The following is a 24018-nucleotide window of genomic DNA, read 5'->3' as shown; positions in this document are numbered from 1 at the left end:
AAAAAAAAAAAAAAAAAAAAAACAACAGAAGAAAAAAAATTATAGCATATTTGCAATTTGAACGAACGGTTTCATATTTACCGTCAATTTTATCAACCATTTAACTTATTATTAGAGAATTTTCATGCAGCCAACATTGTAATTCAATTACCTCGGTAGATTATATTCATATTTTCTTAGCAAAGAGCGACGATGCTCTCGATATCTCAGAAAATAAAGCTGATATGAGATATTATGTCCTTAACTGATTAACTGTAAGATCCGTATTATTTAGAAAGCCATTCGGTATTTTACTTTAATAAGGTATTTTAGTTAACTAACGGCACATCCGAGCATATCATTCTTATGCAACTTTCTTCACAGCTCGATGAAAAGTCGACGATCTTATGGTTCGATTATCCGAGGCACTCTAATTTTTTAATGACAAATTACTCGATCGCCTTTGCAATTAAGTGCAAGTCTTAAACGGGTATTGTTGCTAATGTGTAAACGGCTCTCGGTCAAAGTACTTATAAGTACGCTGCAATTACGGTACAGTATGGAAGTGCGGCCGAGTACTTTTTCAGCGCCCCATTGCCTCGTTCCACGGAGAAGTTGTTCATCATCAGCGGCGGGATTGATTCTCGAAGTAGTCGCCCGCTTGATTGGCTGTCGCGAGAGCAGACGAGCGATTCGTTGCTTCTGATTACGTCATCCAGAGCATCCGTTAGATCGGAGTCGAAGGGAGCCAAGGAGAACGGCATCTTTCAGCCGCTATGGCGAGTCGCAGTCCCGTGCATAATTGTATTTATTAGTCTGGCAAGGACGTTGGGCGAGAAATTGAAGCCGCGTTGCCAGTCGGATTTAGGCTTTTTTATGAGGAAATAAAATAAAATTGAAAATCACTCTATTATCCTATTTTAAAATCGCTTCAGTTTGCACACTAATGAGAATCTATCCATATATATATATATATATGTAAACGATTGCGCCTTGCATTCTCAATGTCGTTTTACTTTTCAAATAAATTGCCGTAATGTACAATTAATAATACATTCATATATATATTATTTAAGTAATTTGTTTGGTCATCTGACAAATTTATGGAAAACATTGTTATTTGGATAGTCTTTATGCATTATTTAAAAAGACTTTTATCAGTACTATTATATTTAACGCTTACAGTTACGATTAGCTCAATTTACACACACACACACACACACACACACACACACACACACATATTTAAACGAGTGTCAAATTAGTTTTAGATGTATCAATTTATAGTCTTTAATCATTTGCAGTAGTATTATTTATTCAATTAATAAAACGATTACGAATGATGTCACGACGAGACGTTATATAACTGACAATTATAAACGTGAATTCGTTCAACTTTGACCGAATGCATCCATTTCATCCAAGTTTATTTGCATCGCATTATTTTTATTATTGTATAATAGTTCCAGCTATGCAATAAACTTCTCCCGCAGCCCAGTCCATTACTCATTTTCATTTTCAGCAAATAATAATAATAATAATAATAATAATAATAATAATATAAACAAAAATAATATATAAATGTGGTGTGGATTTAGCTTACGGCGGTTTGTATTTATTATTACAGAAGGTGGACCCCGAGTTGATATTTACGAAACAAGAGAGAATTGGTAAAGGCAGCTTCGGCGAAGTTTTTAAAGGCATCGACAATCGAACCCAACAAGTCGTCGCCATCAAGATCATTGACCTCGAGGAAGCCGAGGATGAGATCGAAGACATTCAGCAGGTGCTAGTGCGACAGTCCGTACGTCACGAAATATTATGGATCCTACCTCAAGGTGAGATATTAGCTATTAGCTATGCTAGAATTACATAGGCGAGAAAGTTTTTTGCGCGTAATTAGGTCATATCCTTGATTATACAACTTTAAGATCGTGATTTCGTTTACGGATATGAATCATTGCTTTGGTACTGTATAAATAATACATTTCTGATTCGTTAGTCACATTAACAGTGGTTTTAATTATTACACGCCAAATAACTCGCGCACATTTTTCTTTTTTATCCATTCAACGTTCTTTACTATTATTATCATTATCATTATTATTATTATTATTATTATTATTATTATTATTATTATTATTATTATCATTATTATCTTTTTTTCTCTCTTAATTCAAATGCAGACTTTTCAATATTATATAGGCATATACAAGTACGCGTCTTAAGATGTATAAAAAGAAACAACTTTTTAAGAGGCAACAGTGCAAATTTAATGCTAATCGCGTTGATACAATACCGGATTATAGTATTATATTATATTATAAATGTATCCTGACTTTTATATTGGCTTTAAAATGAATAAGCGGACTTCGTATTTTATAATTTTGATAAATTATTCTCACCGCGGAGAAAAATATATCTATTTGTCTATCGAATAAAATTCGGTTGAATACCATTATTGGCCGGATGAACAAATAGATTATTGAAGAGGAGCTCGATTATGCAATCGTCGTCACGTCTTTGCGGCTCTTTTCAAATATTAATAATATATCCGCTAGCGAAAAGACTAGTCATCTATTTCAATTTGCCATTTTTCATCAATGCGTAATACCGCAGCGTGATAAATGCTAATTACCATTGATTATGAAATGAAAATGAACGGAACGTATTGGTAACTCCGAAAGTGCATATAAAAGCCGAGCGTTCGTTAATATACTCATTAATTTCATATTTAATTCCGCGGAACGAAACAATTAATGAAAGCAATACATAGGCCAGTATAAAATAATCAACTAATATAATTAACCAATAATGTAATTATCTTTAGGGCGAGCGCGTCCGTAATGGCAGGCGCGGGCAAAAATCAATAATAACCTTAATAATCGGCACAACGGGCATTTGACATTTTCTCATCGATATATCGCATTTCGTATCGTAAAAATTTGAGGATTTACAATAAAGTAAAAGACGATAAACATGAGCGAGATTTGCTCAATCGTAGCGAATAATGGCATTCATTGGGCTAGTTTGCCAAAGGGCCAAAGGAAGTGCATAATTAATTAGTCGGCGGGTGGGTTGCGAAACGAGACAGAATGGGATTAGTTTGACGTTACGCCTAGTTATGACAGTGGGCAGGATCTCGTGCCGATTTGAATCCGGGGCAAGGTTCGCCATAAAAATCGCCACCTGCGTTTGCCTGTGTACGCGCGGGTGGCGGTGGGATGGGATGGGATGGGATTGGGATTGGGATTTGGGGGAGGGGGAGGAGGAGAGCAGTACCCCACTGCGCACGAGATGGTGCAGGGGTGAGAGAGGTGAAAGAGGATGGGATTTGGGGGGTTGGGGGAGAACGAGATCCGGTTAATGGCAGGCGGTTAATTGCCGAGCGACTCGTGACAAACGTGACGCATAACCACGCCTCGTTGTTTTCCAGACCTCTCGCGAATCGCCGTAATTCGTCGCTTGACGTTCCGATGCCTCCGTGAATCTTACGTAAAGCAGCGAGGTGCCGCGATCCAGAGAGGGGTAGATAAGGATTCACACCACGGCTAATATCATAACTCATTCGTTGCGCTTAATGAAGTGTGCTGGGCGTGGATCGAGCCTTCTTTCCTACCTTATCCCTGCAAAATTCTAGTCTGCGCACCTTTCGACCTATTATACGTATACGGTACTACTATCGTCACCACCAACACCACCAACACCACCAACAAATGCCTATTTTTTAATTCCTCTGGCTTAGCGCTACGCGAGACCTTATATTTCGCGATTCTTTTCTTCATTGGGACTTTGAAAAATTGTTGTTCATTAGATCGATTGATATCATGAATCGGACATATGTCGCGAAACAGACATAAGAAAGACATTGGCTACGACTGGAGCTCCATTAGCTTATTATCCTTGACTGCGCTATTAAATATTTCATCGTAGAATATTGTTGGATTTAAGAGAGCATTCTTCAGGTTATCGATAAGTAGATAAAAAAAAAAAATAGATTAGTATTTCACAAATTTTACATGTTTCATTGATTTCGATTATTAACAATACGAGCCTGAGAGTGCATGTATTTTTATCGACCAACTTAATATTTTACACACTGATATATAAATACATATGTTAATAAATTAATGAATTGGAATGATTATTAAATCCATGAGTAATGAAAACGCGAACTCGCACAGATGATCAAAAACTAGACGTTTTACAGCATTTTTCAATATAGACTTATAACCTATTCGCGCCGTCTCTAGTTTGATGATTTGAAAGGGGAGAGAAAAAGGAAAGGTTAAAAATATGATATTTTTCATGTTAATTAGTTTGTAAACAACAATAGAGGAATTTTAATAGGATAATGTGAGGAGAAAGACTCTCTACAATGTTGTAGACATATAACAATAGACTACTAGTAATTATTTAAAATTTTATACCGTGAATAAAATTATAATTAATTCTAATGTATATATTCATGATTTAAATTATATTTCTCAATTTAAATTCAAACGTAATCATTATTATGTAGCTCCGAGCTTCTTTTGAACGTTATATAAAAAATCCTTTATATGAGATATTTTCATTTTTCAATATCGTCCGAGCGTAACGTCCTATCAATGTTATACAACAAGCTTGTACACGATGAAGATATTGTTAAATAATTGATAGTAATATTATTAATTCATGCAAATTATCATGGATTACCGTATACTAATAATGTGGTAAAGAAAGGTAAGCGTTAATTATCGGAATTCTCAAATATTGCATTGGAGAGGTAAATATTTTGTCTAGAATAAATAATGATGGAATATAATAGAAAAAGGAAGAAAAAAAAAATAGTAAGTAATAACGGTACATTTTATAAGCAAAAATAATGAAAGAATATTCCCATTCGATGGTGGATAGGTATGTCAGAATACGATTTGACAATTTTCGTGTTTCTAAAGTGAGAAGAAGAAGAAGAAAAAGCTTTACATCCGAAATAAAAGCAATTTATTTACAATTTAATCTAGGCATCAATTATATTCTGCAAATGCAAACTGGATCGGTTATATCGTCAAAAGAGATATTTGTCGATTAATAATTCTGAGAATTAACATACACTTTATTGAGTAGAATGAAAGGACGTTTAGTTAAGTAAAATTTCGGCTATTCGTGTTGATGATTAAACTAAAAACCAATTGAAAGTTTTTGATTGAACGTTTTGTTAAATAAATACGCGTAATATTAGTAAAGAAAAAATATTTTTATTTGTAAATATAATATCGTGCGCATGATATTCCTAATTTAACAACGTAAATTCGTGCTCAATATCACCTGATTAAACGTAAATTTATTCTTGAATAAATGGTTGGTTGACTCTGACACAAACGTAATTGATCATATAAAAAGTCAATATATATCGGGGATTACGTAATAGGGAGTAAATTTTTGTGTTTTGGCTTGACAGTGATACACGTACACATAAAAAATAATTGTATTGATTAAATGATTGTATCGTCGTTTGGAGGACAAATACACAGTTTTAGCTATTACAGTTTCCACTTGAGATTTGTTTTTTTTTTGTTTTTTTTTGTTTTGCTTTTAATTATTTTTTCAAAAATTTTAATACTTCAAACTCTGATCCCCAACTTTTGTAATAATTATGCATCGATGGTCGTTGAAGTGAAAGTATCGTTAAGCCAGAAAGCATCATTCGATAATACGTACGTTGCAAACGGCATTTGGATCTTCGCAAAATGCCCAACATTCGAACGAATACTCTTACCAATGGCATCTCGCCTCCTCTTATCTGAAATTTAATCATTTATCGATTGGCAGGTCATCGGTTGTATCTTAATTGTCAATTATTGGAGGAAATATAAAAATAATAATAAAAAAAAAAACGTGAAATGTAAAAATTCTAGAGAAGCCATTGAACAGTCTAGGCGTTAAAAAAGTACTTCCTTCAATCCTCGAGAAAGGGGTTTTTTTTTTTTTTTTTTTTTTTAAAGCTTCAATCTACATTCCACGCTGGATCGATAAAACGAAAGAATGCATGCGCGTATTCCGGACAATAATCCGTCTAGTCGGGTTTCACCTTCGGGACTCGTATACGCGCTGGCAGTTGTTAATTCACCTGAGGAGCGAAACTTTCGCTCGTCTCCGCCTCTCACGAAATTGTACACGTAAGTGCCGCAAAGTAGGGAAACAATGCAATTGCGAAGCCCGATGATGATGACACGGCGAATCTATCGAAGACAACCTACACGGAATGATGTCATACGTACCCCCTCCCCGTATCCACTATCCAACAACAACGACAACGATAACGACAACGACAGCAGCACGCACGCACGCACACACTCTCTCTCTCTCTCTCTCTCTCTCTCTCTCTCCCCCTCGTTTCCTTCGACGTTTAAAGTGACTATTGAAGCTGCGTGATTGTCAATCAAGTCGATGACTGTTGTCGAAGGTGTTGGATCCTTCCATCTCTTCTCTCTCTCTCTCTCTCTCTCTCTCTCTCTCTCTCTCTCTCTCTCTCTCTCTATACTTATATATGCTTCCATGAAGTCAAACCGACGGATCTAACCCTCTTTCTACTATTCTCATCCTCTGCACTTACTTTTTCTTCAATTATATGATCAATATTTTAGTAAAAATTAAAATTCCTTGATGACATTAATAACACATTAGTTCTTTCGCAATGGTTTAAATATCCTCAACTTTTAACATTTTTATATTTTTATTTCATAATTTGGTTGTATATTCATCGTTTTAAAAACCGTAATACTACATTATAAAATTTAATGAATCGCGCTGAAATCGATTATAAACATTAACGGCTTAAAAATATTAACGGCAAATGATGAATTTTTATTTTCCAGTCTATTTTAATCTTCTTAATTAGTAAATTCAATAAATTGCTAGATTGTAGGCTTAGAGATAAACTACATTTCAATAAATAAGTATACTATTGTAAACAATTACTTTATCCATTATGATTATTCAATTTAGTCGTATGATTCGCATATATTGTCGGGAAAAAGAATTATTGATTACGATTTAGAATAATTTAAAACTCTTATTAATCTCTTTACGATGATCAATATAAATACGAAATTCTTAATATCGCAGTGTATTTGCAGATAATTAACTATCTTGATTTTTTTTTTTTTTAAATTATTTGCATTTACAGCATTTGCGGATGATAATAATGTTTAATAATTTTATCATTAATTTTTACATTTCACGGACCTATTTATTCGTTTTTACATTTAATTAGTCGCATTTAGACATTTTCCTAAATCTTCTTGAATAAATTTGCCAATTAATTTGTCAAATTATACTACTGCATTAGAGTGTTTATTGTTTAGAAAAGTCAAAATAGATTCGAAATTCTATTTGTCTATTAAATAAAAAAAGAAGAAAAATGTTTATATAGAAATATTTATGTACTAACAAATAAAGTTACCATTTATTCTGAATTTACGTATTATTTGGATTTTAATGATTTTTGAAAAGTTATCTCAACAAACACGCAGTTTTCTTAAATTAAAAAGTACCTTTTCATGTAAATAGATTTCAATGTAAATAGATTTGAGATTTTTGTTCGACTTAAAACAGCTTTAGTTGCAAAACTTATATTTACAAAAACTATTTGAAATTTTCCTTTACGCAATTTCGTTTCTAGATCATTATTAATATTATATAAGAGCATTCAAGTATTCAAAAATTCAGCACTATTATTCCAGTTCCATAAATGTTTAAATATTAATACTGTGAATATTTTGATTTAGTTTTTCATTTATGATTATTATAATGAAATTGATAGAAAAATGTCAATTAATAGATGACTACAAGGCGAGCTCTTTTTATCTTTAATCTCAGAGTTCAATATTAGCTTTGTAATTATCGGTGTTTTTGTCTGATTTGCAAAAATCAAACAAATATCAAATTTTATGCTTTGAAAGTATTTGGCGTGGAAGGCAAGAGAAGGAGAAGTATAGTTACCGATGTCCAATAACAATTTAGCTTCAATAAAAGATCTTCATAAGTAAATACGTGTAAGTAAGTTTTGGAACATACAAAGCATAAAACAAGACAGCAAGTTTCGTTGATTCGGTAAAGCAAGTTTGTCAATTTAAGCCACGAGACTTAAAAAATCAATCAATGGTTCATTCAATCTAACTCTCCCACACACACACACACACACACACACACACACACACACACACACACACCCTCTTCTCAATCCTCTCCTCTCCTCCACTTCCTCCTCCTCCTTCAACTCCTTCTAATAATTTTATGGTTTTTAATACGACATCGTTTAAAACGCGGCCTTTGTACGACGTATTCTCCGAGGGTGGGTAATAGAGGCGAGCATCGACGTCACAGCGATCGACGAGATAATAATATAATGGGAACTTGGATCGAGTCAATTTAAGAAACGTTAAAAAATATTTTAACGAGACGGTGGCTATGGCATTGGCGGCTCTCGAATGTCAACGTGCGGGGACAACTAGAAAGAGCACGACACCCTTATATAATGTCAATCTCGATGACCACGTATGGGAAGGTTTCGCTTCCGACAATTTCGCCGACCCATCACCTCTGCCTAAAACTCGGGGACCTTGACGCCGATCGTCGGCCTTACGTAATCACATGACCCGGCACGGACTTTATTATTGGACGCTCAATTCCGTCCGCCGATTCACCTCGACAAATAGCAGTTGAATCCGCGGAGGCGCCATTGTTAGTCGAGCCACGATCACGGCTAATCGTCCGAGGTTCCTCACCTCCGCGGACCAGCGCCCCGGCGCCCCGGCGATGAGTTTCCTTCGACTCGTGACTGGGGCCGAGAAGAGGGCATTCTAAGGGCCGCTCGATGGGCCCCGGGAACTCGAGACTCTACGGCGGTTTTACGAGGATAACGGTGCTGCCAGGTAGTCGACTTATCACACAAGACTTTGTACGTCTCGTTTAAATTGCCGAGTGCGTAGTGAAATGCCCACGCCTCGTCTCGGGATATTTCAACGATTGCAAACCGATGCGTTTTAAATTCGCGAAACATCGCCGGCATTTATCGACCATTGCGCAGCGCGATTTCACGCGGAACATTAAAGCTAACTGCTGCAAAATATCGTCTAACTCTAACTGCGCGTCGTTCTCGCGAGGGATAATTAAATTTAATTAGATGAATGTCTAAGTCACGCGTTGAATGACTTTAATGGCTCTCATTAAATCCATGGTTTATTATTTTAATGTTTTAATACGGGAAAATCTTAATATAGCCGTAGTAGCCTGGATTCGTAATTTTTACAGTTAGCCATGACTTCTGAATATTCGTATGACCAATTAACTATTTAAAAATTATGTATTTTAAAATTTTTATGTCTCACTTCTTTAACAGGCCGAGTTCGCAAATAACTGTCTCTTGCCTCGACTAAAAAAAAATACTCGAAAACTTAATATTTCACATTACGTTGCATTACATTACGCCACTTAACTCTTTTATTGTCTAACAAATAATTTGAGCCTAATGACGAATGGCAATTGATTCCGTTTGAAAAGAATTCTAATTAAATCTACGGTGCCAAGGATTCGAGCTAAGTATGAGCGGTGTAATAAATAAATGCCATATAAAGTCCATTTATATTGGATGATGCGACGTTATCCTTGAAATGGAGTCTACTAAATTTCGCATTCATGCGCAATTGTTTTATAAATTACTCTTGGATTATATGAATTGACAAGGATGTGTTCTTGTTTCTGCTAAATTGTAAATATAAATTTCAAAAAATTTCTCTTTTCTATTCACCCTACATCTCCAATTGCAATTACGATAATTCATTTCGAGTTTTGATCGCCGAAGAATTCACGCGCAACGCCAAGGCGCAACAAAATCATAGCCCGAATTTCATTTCCGCATAAACTTAACGTTCCTATAAAAAGAGAGTGAAATTCTATAGAAAATGGTCGATAATAATAAAAAAAAAAACACAAAAAATAAATAAATAAATTAATTAATTAATTAACCAACAACAACAACAACAACAACAACAATAGCATAAAAATAAAAAAAAAATAAAAAAAAGAAAGAAAGAAAGAAAACGCAGAACCAACGAAGCGCATTTCACGAGTACACACGATCGTCCATCGACGTCTGTCGTCAATTCGCATTACGGCTTTGCACGCGGATCCAACAAAAAGAAAAACGCGACACAAATGAAATTTCGCCGGATCTTCCGCCCCCCCCCCTCCCCCAAATTCACCATAACGTTAAAAACCGCGAGAGTAAGAAACAGCGTTTCAGCGGCGAAAGTTTTCACGAACGTTTCGCTTTAAAAAAGAAACGTTATCGACTTACCAGCCCCGCACCCTCCAAAATTGCCATGCCGTCGCGAGAATCCTGGCGCAAACTTGCACGCGACAACCGAGGACTTAATTCCGGAGTTCTGTCCATTACTGTCGAGGCACTCCCGCGCAGCCTCGCCCAAGGGGAAAATAATGCCCAAGGACGGGTGCTGCTCCGCTGAGCGACGGGCTGGGCGGAGGTGGCGAGACGAGACAAGGCGAGGCTCTCATTATTGTGCCCAATGGCATTCGCTATACACGAGCGTGGAAACTCGCGCTTTTCAACCGCTGACCTCGGCGGTGATGTCCACTCCACGTCGCCTACGTAATCCCGGTATTGGCGATTGCGCGCGTATCGTTATCGCCGATCTCTCTCTCTCTCTCTTAAAGTCATTTTCGTTCTCGATTGGCGCTCTCTTATGTCAAAGAGAGTCGAGGAGCTACGGATCAGGAATGCAAAAATCGGGGCATTTACATTTGCGGAAAAAAGCGACGCACGACTCTCGTCCCTCGGTACATCATTCCTCTTCTGAATCTCCATTATTTCATCCGCGCTTTACGTTAGCAAAGCATTCCATTGGATATTCATTAGGGAAGTCGGGGTGACGACGTTGAAAGCGCCTTAATTGAAACGCGAGCGAATCCTCATTAAACGAATGTAAAGCAGCTTAAGTACTTTAAACATTGTCTCTGACCCTTCATCGCTGTAAAAACTTTTATACTTTTTAGCGCCACTTTCTCCCCCCGAAACTCCCTCGTAAAGTCCACCCGAGTGCGGAAAATGAAGAGCGTTGCTTCGTAAGCCTTCTTCAATACGACAAGAGTATTCGAGTTAAAAGCCGTGGCAATTATTTAAAAAAACAAACAAAAAATGAGAGAGAGAGAGAGAGAGAGAAAAAAAAGAGATAAAAGAAGGATGCGTAGTGACAAATTCGTAATCGTCATCAGCTACACAAGTAAGTTCAGGGTTAGACGTGTCCTTCCATCGCCTCTGGCGTTCATTCTTCTTTGTTAGTGGGATGAGCGATTGGCCGGTTGTAGTTACCCCCCATCCTCATCCAACTCCCTCACTGTCCATATATACATGTGTGTGTGTGTGTTTTAGCTTTTCTATTATGCTTGTGCGGCAGCAGAGCAGGCCGAGCTTCAGCGCGAAATAAAAATTATCCGATATACGAATCGCGAGATGATAGGGAATTAGACAGAGGAATTATTAAACGTATCATTGACACGCGGTAGATGATGAATAGAGGAGGAGGAGGAGGAGGATGTTGGCAATAATGATGACGACGACGACGACGACGACGACGACGACGACGATAGCACGCAAGTTAAACGAACCCTTGATATTCTTGTAGCCTATACATTGCTACACGCACATCTGCATGAGGAATTATGATTCTCCGGGGCTCCGGGAAATCAAATCCATCGGAGCCGCAGTGGTTATCTTTCTTTTTCTTTTTTGTTTTCCCGTAGGCTCTTCATTATAAAATAACGTCGGTGATTTATATTGCAATTTTACGGCCATTATAGTCATTACTCGATAGACTCTGATACGAGACTGACGCAATATCTACCTGGAGCGTCGTTACGTGCGCGAGAATAATTCTTTTACCTACGAAAATCGCCAACTTTTATCAAGCTTATTTACATTCGGGATTTTGGTAATTTTTTCTCTTCTTTATTTCTTTCTCTCTTTACTCTTTTATCCCGAACTTTTCCATCGCTTGATCTTAAAGCGTCTTAAGGGGCGGTACTTGCCGTTAGATTTATAACGTACCTGCAAACGAATAGAATCGCAGGAGGTATATAATATTGTAAGGAAAGTCCTTTATTTATTTGGATGCGAGTGTCCGACAGCGAATTCTCGTTAAAGTAAATAGATGGGCTCCCGTCATTAAGTATTCCAGATCTTATTTCGTTATTGCAATTTGTTCGTGATATATGTTGATGACACATGCTGAGTGTGGCCTTTGGTGCGCGTAGGTACGCGATTGTAAAATATTAAGGACGTAGCTCTGCCTGGTCGCTTCGCGTCCAACGCTGTCGATAGTTCTTTTGACGAAGTAAGGTCGCTCCTCTCTTTATTACACGGACTCCTGTCGCGCGCACCTTTCTTTCTCACCCTCGGCCGCACAACAACAACGAATACGAAAATATACCAGCCCATTAAATTCCCGATACTACTTCATACTAAAAGTTATATTTTTGAATTATCGACCGCACACGCGCACACTTATGAGCTATAAGGAACTAAAACATTTTGGATAATAATTGGTTTCGAACTGCAATACCCTCGTTGGGCAATAACGCAAAGAAAATATTTTATATCCTTTCTCGGGCTCGAAAAGTGATGAGCAACGCCTAGTTCGTCGCTTGACTCGCGACCCTGGAAAAATTGATGTTGAGGTAGCGGGCGAGCAATAAATATATATGCTCTGCTCTCGAAACTTTCACGATCATTGAGACTCGCGCAGCGATAGAACAACGGCAACGCGAGTTGTTTATACGCACTTTAGGTCGTCGTCGTCGTCGTCGTCGTCGTCGTCGTCGTCGTCGTGTGTGCACGAGCGTATACGCGGATGGAGGTGAAGCGTACGCTTATACGATTTTCCAGATTCGAAACGGGGCCCTCCTACCTCCCTCACCATTGCCCCGGCCTCCTCGACATTGCCTCTCGCAACAATAAATATAGTCGAATGAATTTTTGAAGAATAATAAACTCGCGAGGAAAGGCATTTTCAGGTAACCTCGGACGAAACGATTCTCGATATGCCGTAAGATTTGCACTCCGTGCTGTAAATATCCCGCTCAAGAGCGCGGAAGCACCTTTCTTTATTGGCAGCTTAAAAAAAAAAATTATAAAAAATAAACTTACCCGCACCATTGCAATTACAATACACGCACGGCTTTATAAATAATAATAAACATCCTTAACATCGTAATTATTGGTAAATTTTGAGTGCTTTCGATCTATCTTCCAATTATGTTTTATTCCATTTTTTTTTTTTTCACGCTTTCGACTCTTGATAAAATCATATTAATCGATTGAGTTTGTAAAAATTTTGCTCATTTTTTTCTTTACTCTAGAGCTCTCCTCGGAGATAAGCCAGGAAGGAGCATTTACGTAATAAAACTTATAAAATAAAAACGAAATTTTAATTATTATGGGATTGATCTACAGTGCTAGTGAAACTAGCGCTAGAAAAAAATCTTATCTCGATTATTTCTTTTTTCCTCTTTATTTTTTTCATTCTTTTTTTTCCATCCAATTTTTCTTCTCGTTTTTTTTTTTTTTTTTTTTTTTTTTTTTTTTTTTGTTTTTTTTTTCTCCTTCCATTTTTATACCACGCGGACGTTTCGCGGAATATCTTTTTATATTTTATTTAAATTACACGGAGCGGAATAATTTATGCCCAACGCAAAGTAAGACAATGGAGACTTCGCTATTTTAACAATTCATTTATTACCATAAGGAAACTCGATTTTCAAGAAAAGACTTTTACCTTACAAGGACTGAAATATTAGCGGGGTACCGGCATTGCTACAATGTCAGCTACGGCTAAGAATTTTAACAACTATTGTCCATAGAGAAGGAATGGATTAACATAGAGCCACCTCGTTCACTCTTCGCGCACTATTCGAGTAATTTATGATTTTACCTCTTAGCGAAACATCGAACGCATACTTATTGTAATTACATTCTGCGCTGAAAAAAAAGTAATTATTTAATCGGCTTCTCTTATTAGGCAGTTTACAGAGTATATAGAAGGTAAATTATTTTAAGATATCTGGTATTGTAATCAATCGATCAACCATTGCCATTGCCGCCATAGCGTAAATCGAGATTATTAATGGTAAAGAAATGAATGTACGTTGACTCGACGCTAATGTAATCGTCAGTGTCGGCAAATATGAAAAGTATGAACGAGTAACGGCTTATTGGTTTATTTATTGTTAAGGGAAGCAGAAACGAAAGTTTGACGTTTAAATGTTTATCGTTGGTGTTGATTTTTTACTCCCGATGCTCGGTCGGAAAGAAAATGATTGCCACTTAAACGCGCCATTTAGCACAGGAATTCGTCGTCGCTTTCCTGCGCGTGTCCACCTCTCCCCAACAAATCACCGCCACCCGCACAACCATTGCGCAACAAGCCGCTCGGACTTCCTTATTCCGATGGTAATAATGACGACAGTGACCCCAACGGAATCGACGATGAAAGCCCCCGGGTCGGCGGCTCCTGGTTCCGCGGAGAAAGCACGAGGGAGCCCCGTAGCACGTGCGTCGAGAGGGAGAGGATGAACTCGACTCGCGCTCGTGTAAAGACACGTCGAGGACTCTCAGACGAAGAATTTCTTTGGGTTTCTTTTTTTTTTTTTTTTTTTTTTTTTTTTTTTAGCTCTCGTGCATTGGCGAGAGCTCAGCGAGACTTGGAAGGAGTCGGGAGAAACGGCCGAGGAGTGGCAACTGGAAGTGCTCGATATGTCTTATCGGTTTTAATTTCTCTCTCTCTCTCTCTCTCTCTCTCTCTCTCTCTCTCTCTCACGCACACTGTCTTAGGACTGTCCTTTCATTTATCGCAGAGATTAACGACAACGACCCTATCTTCCTACCTTCGTTATCTCGCGTCAATGTGTCGTCGTAGCCTGCGCGATCCAAGAGACGATAAAAAGAATATTTTTTTTTTATCATCTCGAAGCAAATGGTAGGACTCGTTAAGCACCTCAGTGCGATAAATATTTAATGCTACGTTATTCGGAGGAGTGTCGAAGGAGAGAGAGAGAGAGAGAGAGAGAGAGAGAGGAACGCTCGCTACAACATTCTGGCACAAAGATTCATATGATATTATGTAAGGTTTGATGTGGAAAGTGAGTTCTATATGGAGGCAGAACGAATAAAAGCTAAATCGTGACTCCTGTGCACACCTACACATTGCATTTATGCGCGTGCATCGCGCGCGCATACATCCATGCCGTTTTTTGGCTTTATTTATACATTGTGAAATCTCGTATAAACTTATCTCTGCTTTTTTTAGTTTGTGCCGACGTTACGTATTCGACGTTGAGTTACAAGTGGTTGGCTCGAGCGCGTTCCCGCTACGTTATAAAGATCCACGGCAATTGAGATTATTCTACAGCAGCGGCAAACATCGATGAAAAAGCCGAGATTCGGAAGTAATGTACGTGGAGTACCGCGGATACCACGTGATGTTGAAAGAATCGATGATGACGTCGATTCGCTTTGCGAAATATTGCAAAATTCACTTAACACGGAGACGATTGGTGTGTTGCACACGACCAGGCGGCACGCTTCATCGCATCGAGTCCGAATCGCGTTATTCTAGCCTTTCTTACGATATTTCAAATCCAATGGTAATTTTTCATCTCTTTCATCGCGAAGTGAAGAGGGAGGCTAGCCTAAGTAAATGCCAACGGGTGGTCGCGTTCGCGTATGGCATTGGAAATGTGGAGCATACATACGGATTCTGAAAAATCACCGCGTCGATAAAAGCCCGAGAAGCGCCATTGCACGAGTGCGAGGTCTCGTGTGCCCGATCGATAACCTCAGCCATACATTCGAGGGACCTTTGATCCTCGATCTCGGCGATAGGCCCTCGTCGCTGCTCTTGCCGTCCACGAGCTCGCGCACTAAGCCGTCACCGACAAGTCTCGAACAACCGCCCTGGCGACTCGTCGACCCCTCCTATATAACAATAATAACAAAAAACAACAGTAACAACAACAACAACAACAACAACAATAATAATAATAATAGTAATGGTGATAACGCGGATGGTCGCTTTGCGCTTGATCGCGTATATCGTGGACGCGAGAACCGGGCGATAATACGTGCGCGAGTAATCGTATTACCGTACGCTCGGGGAATTCAAGCCGAACGTGCGTCGAAGGCCTCTTCTAGGAATTCGCGAGGTGCGGAGAGGTGGGCGCAGGTACGTGGCGCGAGATCGAGCCATCGGATTTATTTATGAGAATGTAGCGTTGGACGCGCGAGGCGTTGACCACGAGCGCCCGACGTGTATTCCCGCGATGATCAAATGATGCGGTACGCGCGGCCTCCTTTTCCCATGCCCTGTCTTTCTCGTGTTTTCCAGCGAATCCATCGTCCATGCTTTTTTCCATTATCGCCCGAGCGCCCAATTAACTATTTCAATATGTAACGCAGGCTATCGTCCGACTAACTATTTAATCCGACATTACGTACGAATGCCCGAGGCCTCATTTTACGCACTTTCCCGACGCTTTAATGATCTACTTAAGGATTATTACATCATTTTGTGTATAAAGAAGCGTGGAGGCTGATTGAAATATCTGAGCTCGTGCGTTCGACCCGATAGAGGTAGAGGGGCAGAAAATTCGAAACGATTATAAAGAGATAGAGAGAGAGAGAGAGAGAGAGAGAGAGAGAGAGAAAATAAACATTTCTAAAAAGAAAGAAAGGGCATTCCAATGCAGCAATGGATGTGTGTAGGAAAATGATACAAATGTTGAGGCTCTCGTGAATCAATTTTCATGTAGATATTAAGTATCGTAGGTAACGAAAATGAAACTCGACGGTGAAATTACTTCCTTTAATACGGGAATTTGATATATCGCACTGGTGTTATGCGTCGAGCGTTGCTAAACTAGTTTTCAGGAAAATCTTGAACTAATTAAAGCGCTTTATACAATAGAACCTAACGATGATAATCAAGAGATGACGCGAATATTTGGATAGAGTTGCTTCTCATTAAGCGTCGCCCGCTCCTTCTTGAGCCACTCCCCTCTCCTCCTTCTCCCGCATACAATTAAGTTACACAGCTCGCGAATTTCAAGATGAACGACTCCCGCCTACAGTACTATTGATTCATCCTCGTGTCATGTATTTGCAGGGCACTAAATTATGGATCATCATGGAGTATCTGGGCGGAGGCTCGGCCCTGGACCTGATGAAAGCCGGCAGTTTCGAGGAGATGCACATCGCGGTCATCCTTAGGGAAGTCCTCAAAGGTCTCGACTATTTGCACAGCGAGCGCAAGCTGCACCGTGATATCAAAGGTTAGTTTGAAAGTGACGATATTATGGGAATAATTGGCCGAACATCCGGCGATAACAAGTATGAAAATAAATTTTCAACCTTTCTGCACTCGTCGTTATGGCTACAAAATTAATTTCATCAGCTTATAAGTAAAACTCGGCGCTTCGTTACGCAATGCAGCAACCGCAATCGTTAACCCGTGCTCAAATATCAAATTAAACTTCCTATACATTAATTTCCCTTATATTTCTATCGTTCTTTTATCAAATATGACATTTTTATTCAAAGTTAATATTTTATAAAAAGTAATGTTAATGTGCGTGTACAATTATAGGTGTGTAGAGAGCTCTTAGCAGCAAAATTCAATGATAAGCAATAATTGTAATTTAGTCTTGATTGAGTCTTTTTTTTTTTCTTCTGAAAATTCGTCATTTGCCGTTACGTGCATGAAATTTTTCCGAGAAAAACTGAGTGATTAATTAGTATTTATGCGTATGTCGGTCGGCAATTTATGATCAAAATGATAAGATTGGATTTTCCTTTTAATTTTTTTTTTTTTTTTTTTTTTTTTTTTTTTTTTTTTTTTTTTTTTTTTTATTTCTTTTAGTCGATTGATGAAAATTAAAGATGAGCGTAAAGTAATATTTCTAGGAGCTTAGTTGGAACATATAAAATGGAGCGTTATATGAAATTTACTTAATTTTGTACTTTAATACACTAGTATGGGACATTTGAAAAGAAAAAATTATACGTATAATAGGGTTAGTATAATAATTTCGAACGACCTTAAAGTAAGATTACAAAATATATTTAATGAAATTCCAAAGCAACTTAACGAGAACCGTCGAATTCCCGTATGCAGGGATAATGTATAGGAAGAGCGAGTTTTAAAAATGAAAGGCCCGATTTTTTTGTTTCACAGGATAAGCGATACGCGTCAATTAAGGTAAAAATATCCTTTATAGCGTCCTCGTAAATGTAATGTGGCGCGGAAACGTTCGTTATCCTATCAATATAATTTAACGGAGACGATAATGAGCAAAAAATGCGTCGTTAAATTTTTATTTTAATGATCGTTAGATTGTTTCGCGCTTAAACGGCAGTTGTTGTTCTTGAGATGATAGTGTCGTTATTGAGGCGAGCTCGCGTCAATCCTTTTACCTTTACGAGGATGGAGATATTGCCGCGACCGTATCTCACAGTCCTCACTGCGAGCAAACCTCACTTTCGCACAAAGGGAAAGCGAGCACGTTGTCTTTTTAACATATTCGACACTCGGAACGTTTGATGGATCATCAGGCCGAGCGATTAAGCTGGATTAAAGGGAGCAGAGGACGTATGATAAATGCGCTCGATTACGTATATCGGCACCTCATATCATCCGAATTTCGCGTTAAAGTAAACGCTCGAGCGCGACGATATTGGCCGTAATTCGATTGAGCATCTTAAATGTTAAGTTCCGGTAAAACACTTTGCCCTGCTCGTGATAATTGAAAAAGAAACGAAAGCCTTGTTAAAACTAATTATTGGGACGATATTGATACAAATGTGGTTGGGGCGTATGACTGACTGACTTTACCGTTGTTATTTACAAGCCAAAGTGATGGGCTGCGGATACCGCCGTTTACATAAATATATTCAATATTTATGGCCTACCGTTGGTTAATCGTTAGTATACGTTGATTCGTCCTTGGTAGATAATAATGAGAAAAGGACAGGGAATAAACTATCCCTATGGAAAATCGCTACATGGCAATCTTAAGGATCATTTTAATATTTTAATTTGCGCGAGGCGCTTTCATTGACAATAAACAAAACTTAGTTTCTATAAGAGAACAGAATCTGCTGAAATTGATAAGATTCGATTCGAAAGAATAAACGCAGGCACGTTTACTTATTACGCCTTATGAATCTTCTATAGTAAATGAATTTCGGCCTAATAATTAAACGACAATAAATAAATATCTTGCACAAATATGCAAATATCTTGTTTTAAGGAATTTTTGCAAACGAGTGTTTATTTATCGGGGCACAAAGTTTTCGAGTCGGTCGGCTCGACTTTAACATTTAAACAGCACCAATGGACCAACCTATCGTCGCGGTATCGAATAATCATGATAAACTTGGCATGTCTCTGCCTTTTTCCAGCGGCGAACGTTCTTCTGAGCGAGATGGGTGACGTTAAGCTGGCAGACTTTGGCGTGGCAGGCCAACTCACCAACACCACCAGCAAAAGAAACACATTTGTCGGCACGCCATTCTGGATGGCGCCGGAAGTTATCAAGCAGTCAGCCTACGATTCCAAGGTACCGCCCGAGTCTCTCTGCAATATCGTATAATAAAAGTAATTCGGGGAAAGGCCACGTACCTAGTGCAAGATTCCTCATCCTTGCTTTGCCTTATTTTTGCGGGCAGCCATATTTACCGAACGTCAAAATCGTCGGGATGCCGTTAGTTGATCGATACAATTGCTTTCCTCTTATGTTACGTTGTTATAGCGACATGCGAAAGAAAAATTGTGATTTTCAGTTGTCGCGTGGAATAGAATAATGGAATGGATATAAACTAAAGAATATGCATTACGCGTTGATAATGGAAATTGTCACGTGGCATTTTAAACGCTCGATCAGGATTTCCGAGAAGATTCGGGGGTACTGGTTGGGCAGGGATGGGCCGAGATGCGAATAAGATGAATTACGAGCTAAACGCGATAAGTCTGGCGTGTATTGAAATCAATTTTATTACAAACAATCGCGTGTGTTGTTTGCGGGGGGGGGGAGAGACAAAAATTACCGGAAACAAAACATGTTTTTTTGAGAAAATAATCTTATCAGCTAGATCATATTACCAATATTGAACTATTAACGCTCGATTCTCTCCGTCGTCCATTCGATATTAATATTATCAAACTAAAAACATATATTGCCAAAGACGCTAAAGATGACGGAAGAAAATTTCAAACTCGCTCTTTGTTATTATTTTTAAGTAGAAATAGCAAGCAATAACAGTGGTAAGTTCGTTTTTCTACTTTATTTATGTTTTTTTTTTTTTTTTTTTTTTTTTTTTTTTTTTTTTTTTTTTTTTTTTTTTTTTTTTTTTTTTTTTTTGTTTCTTTTCAAATTAAATTCTAACAATCATAATAATAATAATAATTTTAAATAAAAAGCAAGTAAAGTTTGAAAGTCATAAGGACGTTGGTAACAACTTGTCTCTCAAATTGATACAAAGCAATAGGGGGAACGAACTCCAATATCTCTGCATTAAAAATTACAAAGGTTTGTCGTCTGTAAATTTATCGTCAAATAGAACTGCCATAAATGTTAAATATTCGTTAATGAACGAAATTTAATAATTGTCTTACTATCTAATAATAATTGGCGATTATTTTTCTCTATTCCGAATAACGTATTCCATCAATATCCGATGAATCATAATATGTTGATAGCGATTAAGCACGCATCAACTCGTGAAAAAAAAAAAAACTTATTTACAAATGTCAGATAAATTAAAATAAACTGTTTATTACATTGTTACATTAAGTTTTAACGGATGAATAAGGCATTAAAGTAATCGGGACAGCTTCTATAATACATTTTGTGCACCGTAGTAGCTTATTTTCGTATAGTTACGAACAAATTATATCATATATAACAGTTACAATTATTATACGAAATGACGAATGGATTAGTAAAAGATGGCAAATTCAAATAGCATTTTAAAGAGTCATTTGAATGTAAAAATAAAGCGTTTGACGATTATGTGAGTCACGGCTGAATCATAACCAATACTAGCCATCCGATAAATAATTCTCGCGCTTATAAGCCTTTGTCAATAAAACAATAATAATGCATAGACAAAAATTGTTTTACGTGTAAATTGTTCCTACGGGCAATTGTTTAGTTTTCGACACTCTCGGTAAACTTAGCAGTCACTCGTCGCAACAAATCCCATAAAAATTCGAGCTTCGTTCGGTATTAACAGAAGTTAAACGGTAACTCTCTTAAATGACAGCTGGCCACGTCGATGGCGTATTTCCATTCCGATTGTTATTACTGTGCCCGACGCACATTGGCACAACGTGAAAATCCTCTGCGGCCATCCTCGAATTATTAACAATAAATGCGCGTAAGGATGACGATGCGGATAACGATGACGATGACGATGACGATGACGCTGACGATGACGCTGACGATGACGATGACGATGAAGATGACGATGACGACGAGGATAACGGACTGATCTTAAAAATGACGAGATTTTTAACGGCGTCGTTGCAATAGACCTGACGCATGAAAAACGGTTGTTTTAGCCAGGGCGGCAGCCGAAAAAAATCTTCATCTATGAAGGACCGCTAATTAAATGAAATTTCGCGTACTTTCAGGCCGACATCTGGTCGCTCGGCATTACGGCCATCGAGCTGGCGAAGGGCGAACCGCCCAACAGCGAGCTCCATCCCATGAGGGTCCTCTTCCTCATTCCCAAGAACAACCCGCCCCAGCTCACCGGCAACTACACCAAGCAGTTCAAGGAGTTCGTCGAGGCCTGCCTCAATAAAGATCCGGAGAACGTAAGTGCACATCGCGACGATTTTGAAGGAGATTGAAGTACGGGATAGATAGATAGATGGGTAGACAGAGAGAGAGAGAGAGAGAGAGAGAGAGAGAGAGAGATAACGGCGGCTGCAACAGCAACAACAACCACCTCCGCTCATCTCCAACCATCCTAGTTTAAGGAGTGCTGGCTTTAAATAAAAAGCAAAGCCGAGAGAGGAGAGCGCGGATGTCTAACGTACAGGATAATAATAATAATAATTACGCTAGCCAAGCGGCGTATATAGTTCGCGGGCAGCATTACAATCCGCTGACTCGCTTCGGCGAATCCGCGCCCGTTCTTTCGCAACGCTCGTTATTCGCACTCGTTACCGCTGGGTTATCAAGGCCTTTGTCGTCGCTCTCGTTGGCGAAACGAGCTCGCCCGATCGCGATAATTAGCTCGCTCCAAAGTCAGTCCAAAATGATCCGCTGACTAGTGTGTAGCTGCACCACCGGAAACAATCGCTCGCCAATTCAGCTTCCTCCTTGCCAATTCGGCCCCCATTGACATTTCGTATGTTTAGCCGCACACGACGCGTACGAAATCGTAAAATTGCGTTTCAATTTCCGTGCGCTTCCCTCTCCCTTGTTTAATACTGCCCACGTGTCGGCGTTAACCAGCCGGAAATAAATTTCCAAGAAAGTCCCTGCCACCGATTGTCGGCCATGTTTAGCTTCGTGTTTAGCGGATGGGAAGACTTGGCGAAACGAACGATAAATTCTGTGCGTGCAATTTGTGAGATTATTGGAATGGTCGATTGGCGGATTGCGGATTGTCGAGTGGGGGGGGGGTGACCGCGATTCGCGCGAATCGTTGAAGGAAAGTTCGAGGCGTTGGTTGGGCGGTGACTTTATTTGGGGAACGGAGGGATAATTGTTGCTGTTTGGAAAAACAAAATGCCCCGATTGTTTGAGAGAGTTCGAGCATACGATTTAATAGAAAAAATCGTATGAATATTTCGTTGAAATATATTTGCAATGAAATGCGCTCAAAGTCATTGTATCGCGTTACCAACTTGATAAACGATATAAAATATTTGCGCACCGGTTCGTTAAAAATGTCGTTTGTACGTGTGTCGCATGTCTCATATTAAGCGAGTCATTATCTCTGGAAGTATGCATTATTTGAATCGTTTAAGCTTGCAATAAAATTAATCCTTTCTATAATTTATTCATAAAATCATGACGTTTCGGAATTTAACGGTTAACTTTGTCGCTCGTGATTGGATGAAAAAGAAGAATATTGAAAATACTGTTGATATCTATTTGTAATTCATCTCTACTTGCATAAGGCTGGTTAATTTGATTTCGTAAAATATGTTTCGGAGCTTCTTGACATTTTAAGGATTTTCGTATTTGCCACATTAATGGGTTAACTTGTAATACGATAGAAGAAAAGAAAAATGATAATAAAACATTTTTGCATTATTATCTGATTTAGTTATGTCTATCACTTCCATTCGTCTCGTCGTCATGTCATTTTTCAATTTTCATTTGCAATTAAACGAGTTCGCGAGACAATAACAATAACTTTTATATTCTTCTTCGAAACATTAATTTCGAATCAATTTCCAGGAGCAATTTTGTTGATTTCACGTTACACTATTTTCACGTATGGATAAAAAAAAAAAAAAAAAGAACCTCAAAAGTTACGCGACTCAATAAATAATTTACGACGTAATGGCCCAATAGATGTGAAGCCGTGAAAATATATAAGTTAGTTAACAATTATTAAATAGACATTATTGAGATAGTTATTATAATATCTTGGCAATCAATTGATAATAAATAATGCAATGTAATGACATCGTAACGCGAGTAAAACACATTAATAAAAATACTTGCTCATCTATCCTTTGCAAAATTATCATTCATTAGGCGTAAATAGCGAAGTCCATGGAGTTAGTCGATAGAAAGAACCAGTTAGATTTTCCTCTTTAAAGGAGTGCCTATGACGTCAGTTTCCTTTCAACGTGTTACAGAGGCCGACGGCCAAGGAGCTGCTGAAGTTTCAGTTTATCAGAAAGGCAAAGAAGAACTCGTACCTGATTGACCTGATTGACAGGTATAAGAAATGGAAGT

The 24018-nt window shown here is 38.3% G+C and overlaps 1 protein-coding gene across 1 annotated transcript in view; it reads left to right on the top strand.

The window, feature by feature from the left end:
• Positions 1 to 24018, top strand: part of GckIII (Germinal centre kinase III) — a gene marked incomplete at its 3' end in the record, with an annotated part of 128667 nt that overhangs the window by 103501 nt on the left and 1148 nt on the right. Inside the window, 6 exon segments of the mRNA XM_011498303.1 lie at positions 1607 to 1770; positions 1772 to 1817; positions 17199 to 17364; positions 19493 to 19650; positions 21726 to 21911; positions 23919 to 24018. The exon segment at positions 23919 to 24018 is cut by the window's right edge and continues 46 nt beyond it. Coding sequence (XP_011496605.1) covers positions 1607 to 1770; positions 1772 to 1817; positions 17199 to 17364; positions 19493 to 19650; positions 21726 to 21911; positions 23919 to 24018 — 820 coding nt within the window.

This window comes from Ceratosolen solmsi, unplaced genomic scaffold, assembly GCF_000503995.2.
Source record: "Ceratosolen solmsi marchali unplaced genomic scaffold, CerSol_1.0 scaffold14, whole genome shotgun sequence".
Classification (NCBI taxonomy): domain Eukaryota; kingdom Metazoa; phylum Arthropoda; class Insecta; order Hymenoptera; family Agaonidae; genus Ceratosolen; species Ceratosolen solmsi.
The sequence above is the reverse complement of the archived record's forward strand: the minus strand, read 5'-3'. Positions and strand labels throughout refer to the sequence as shown.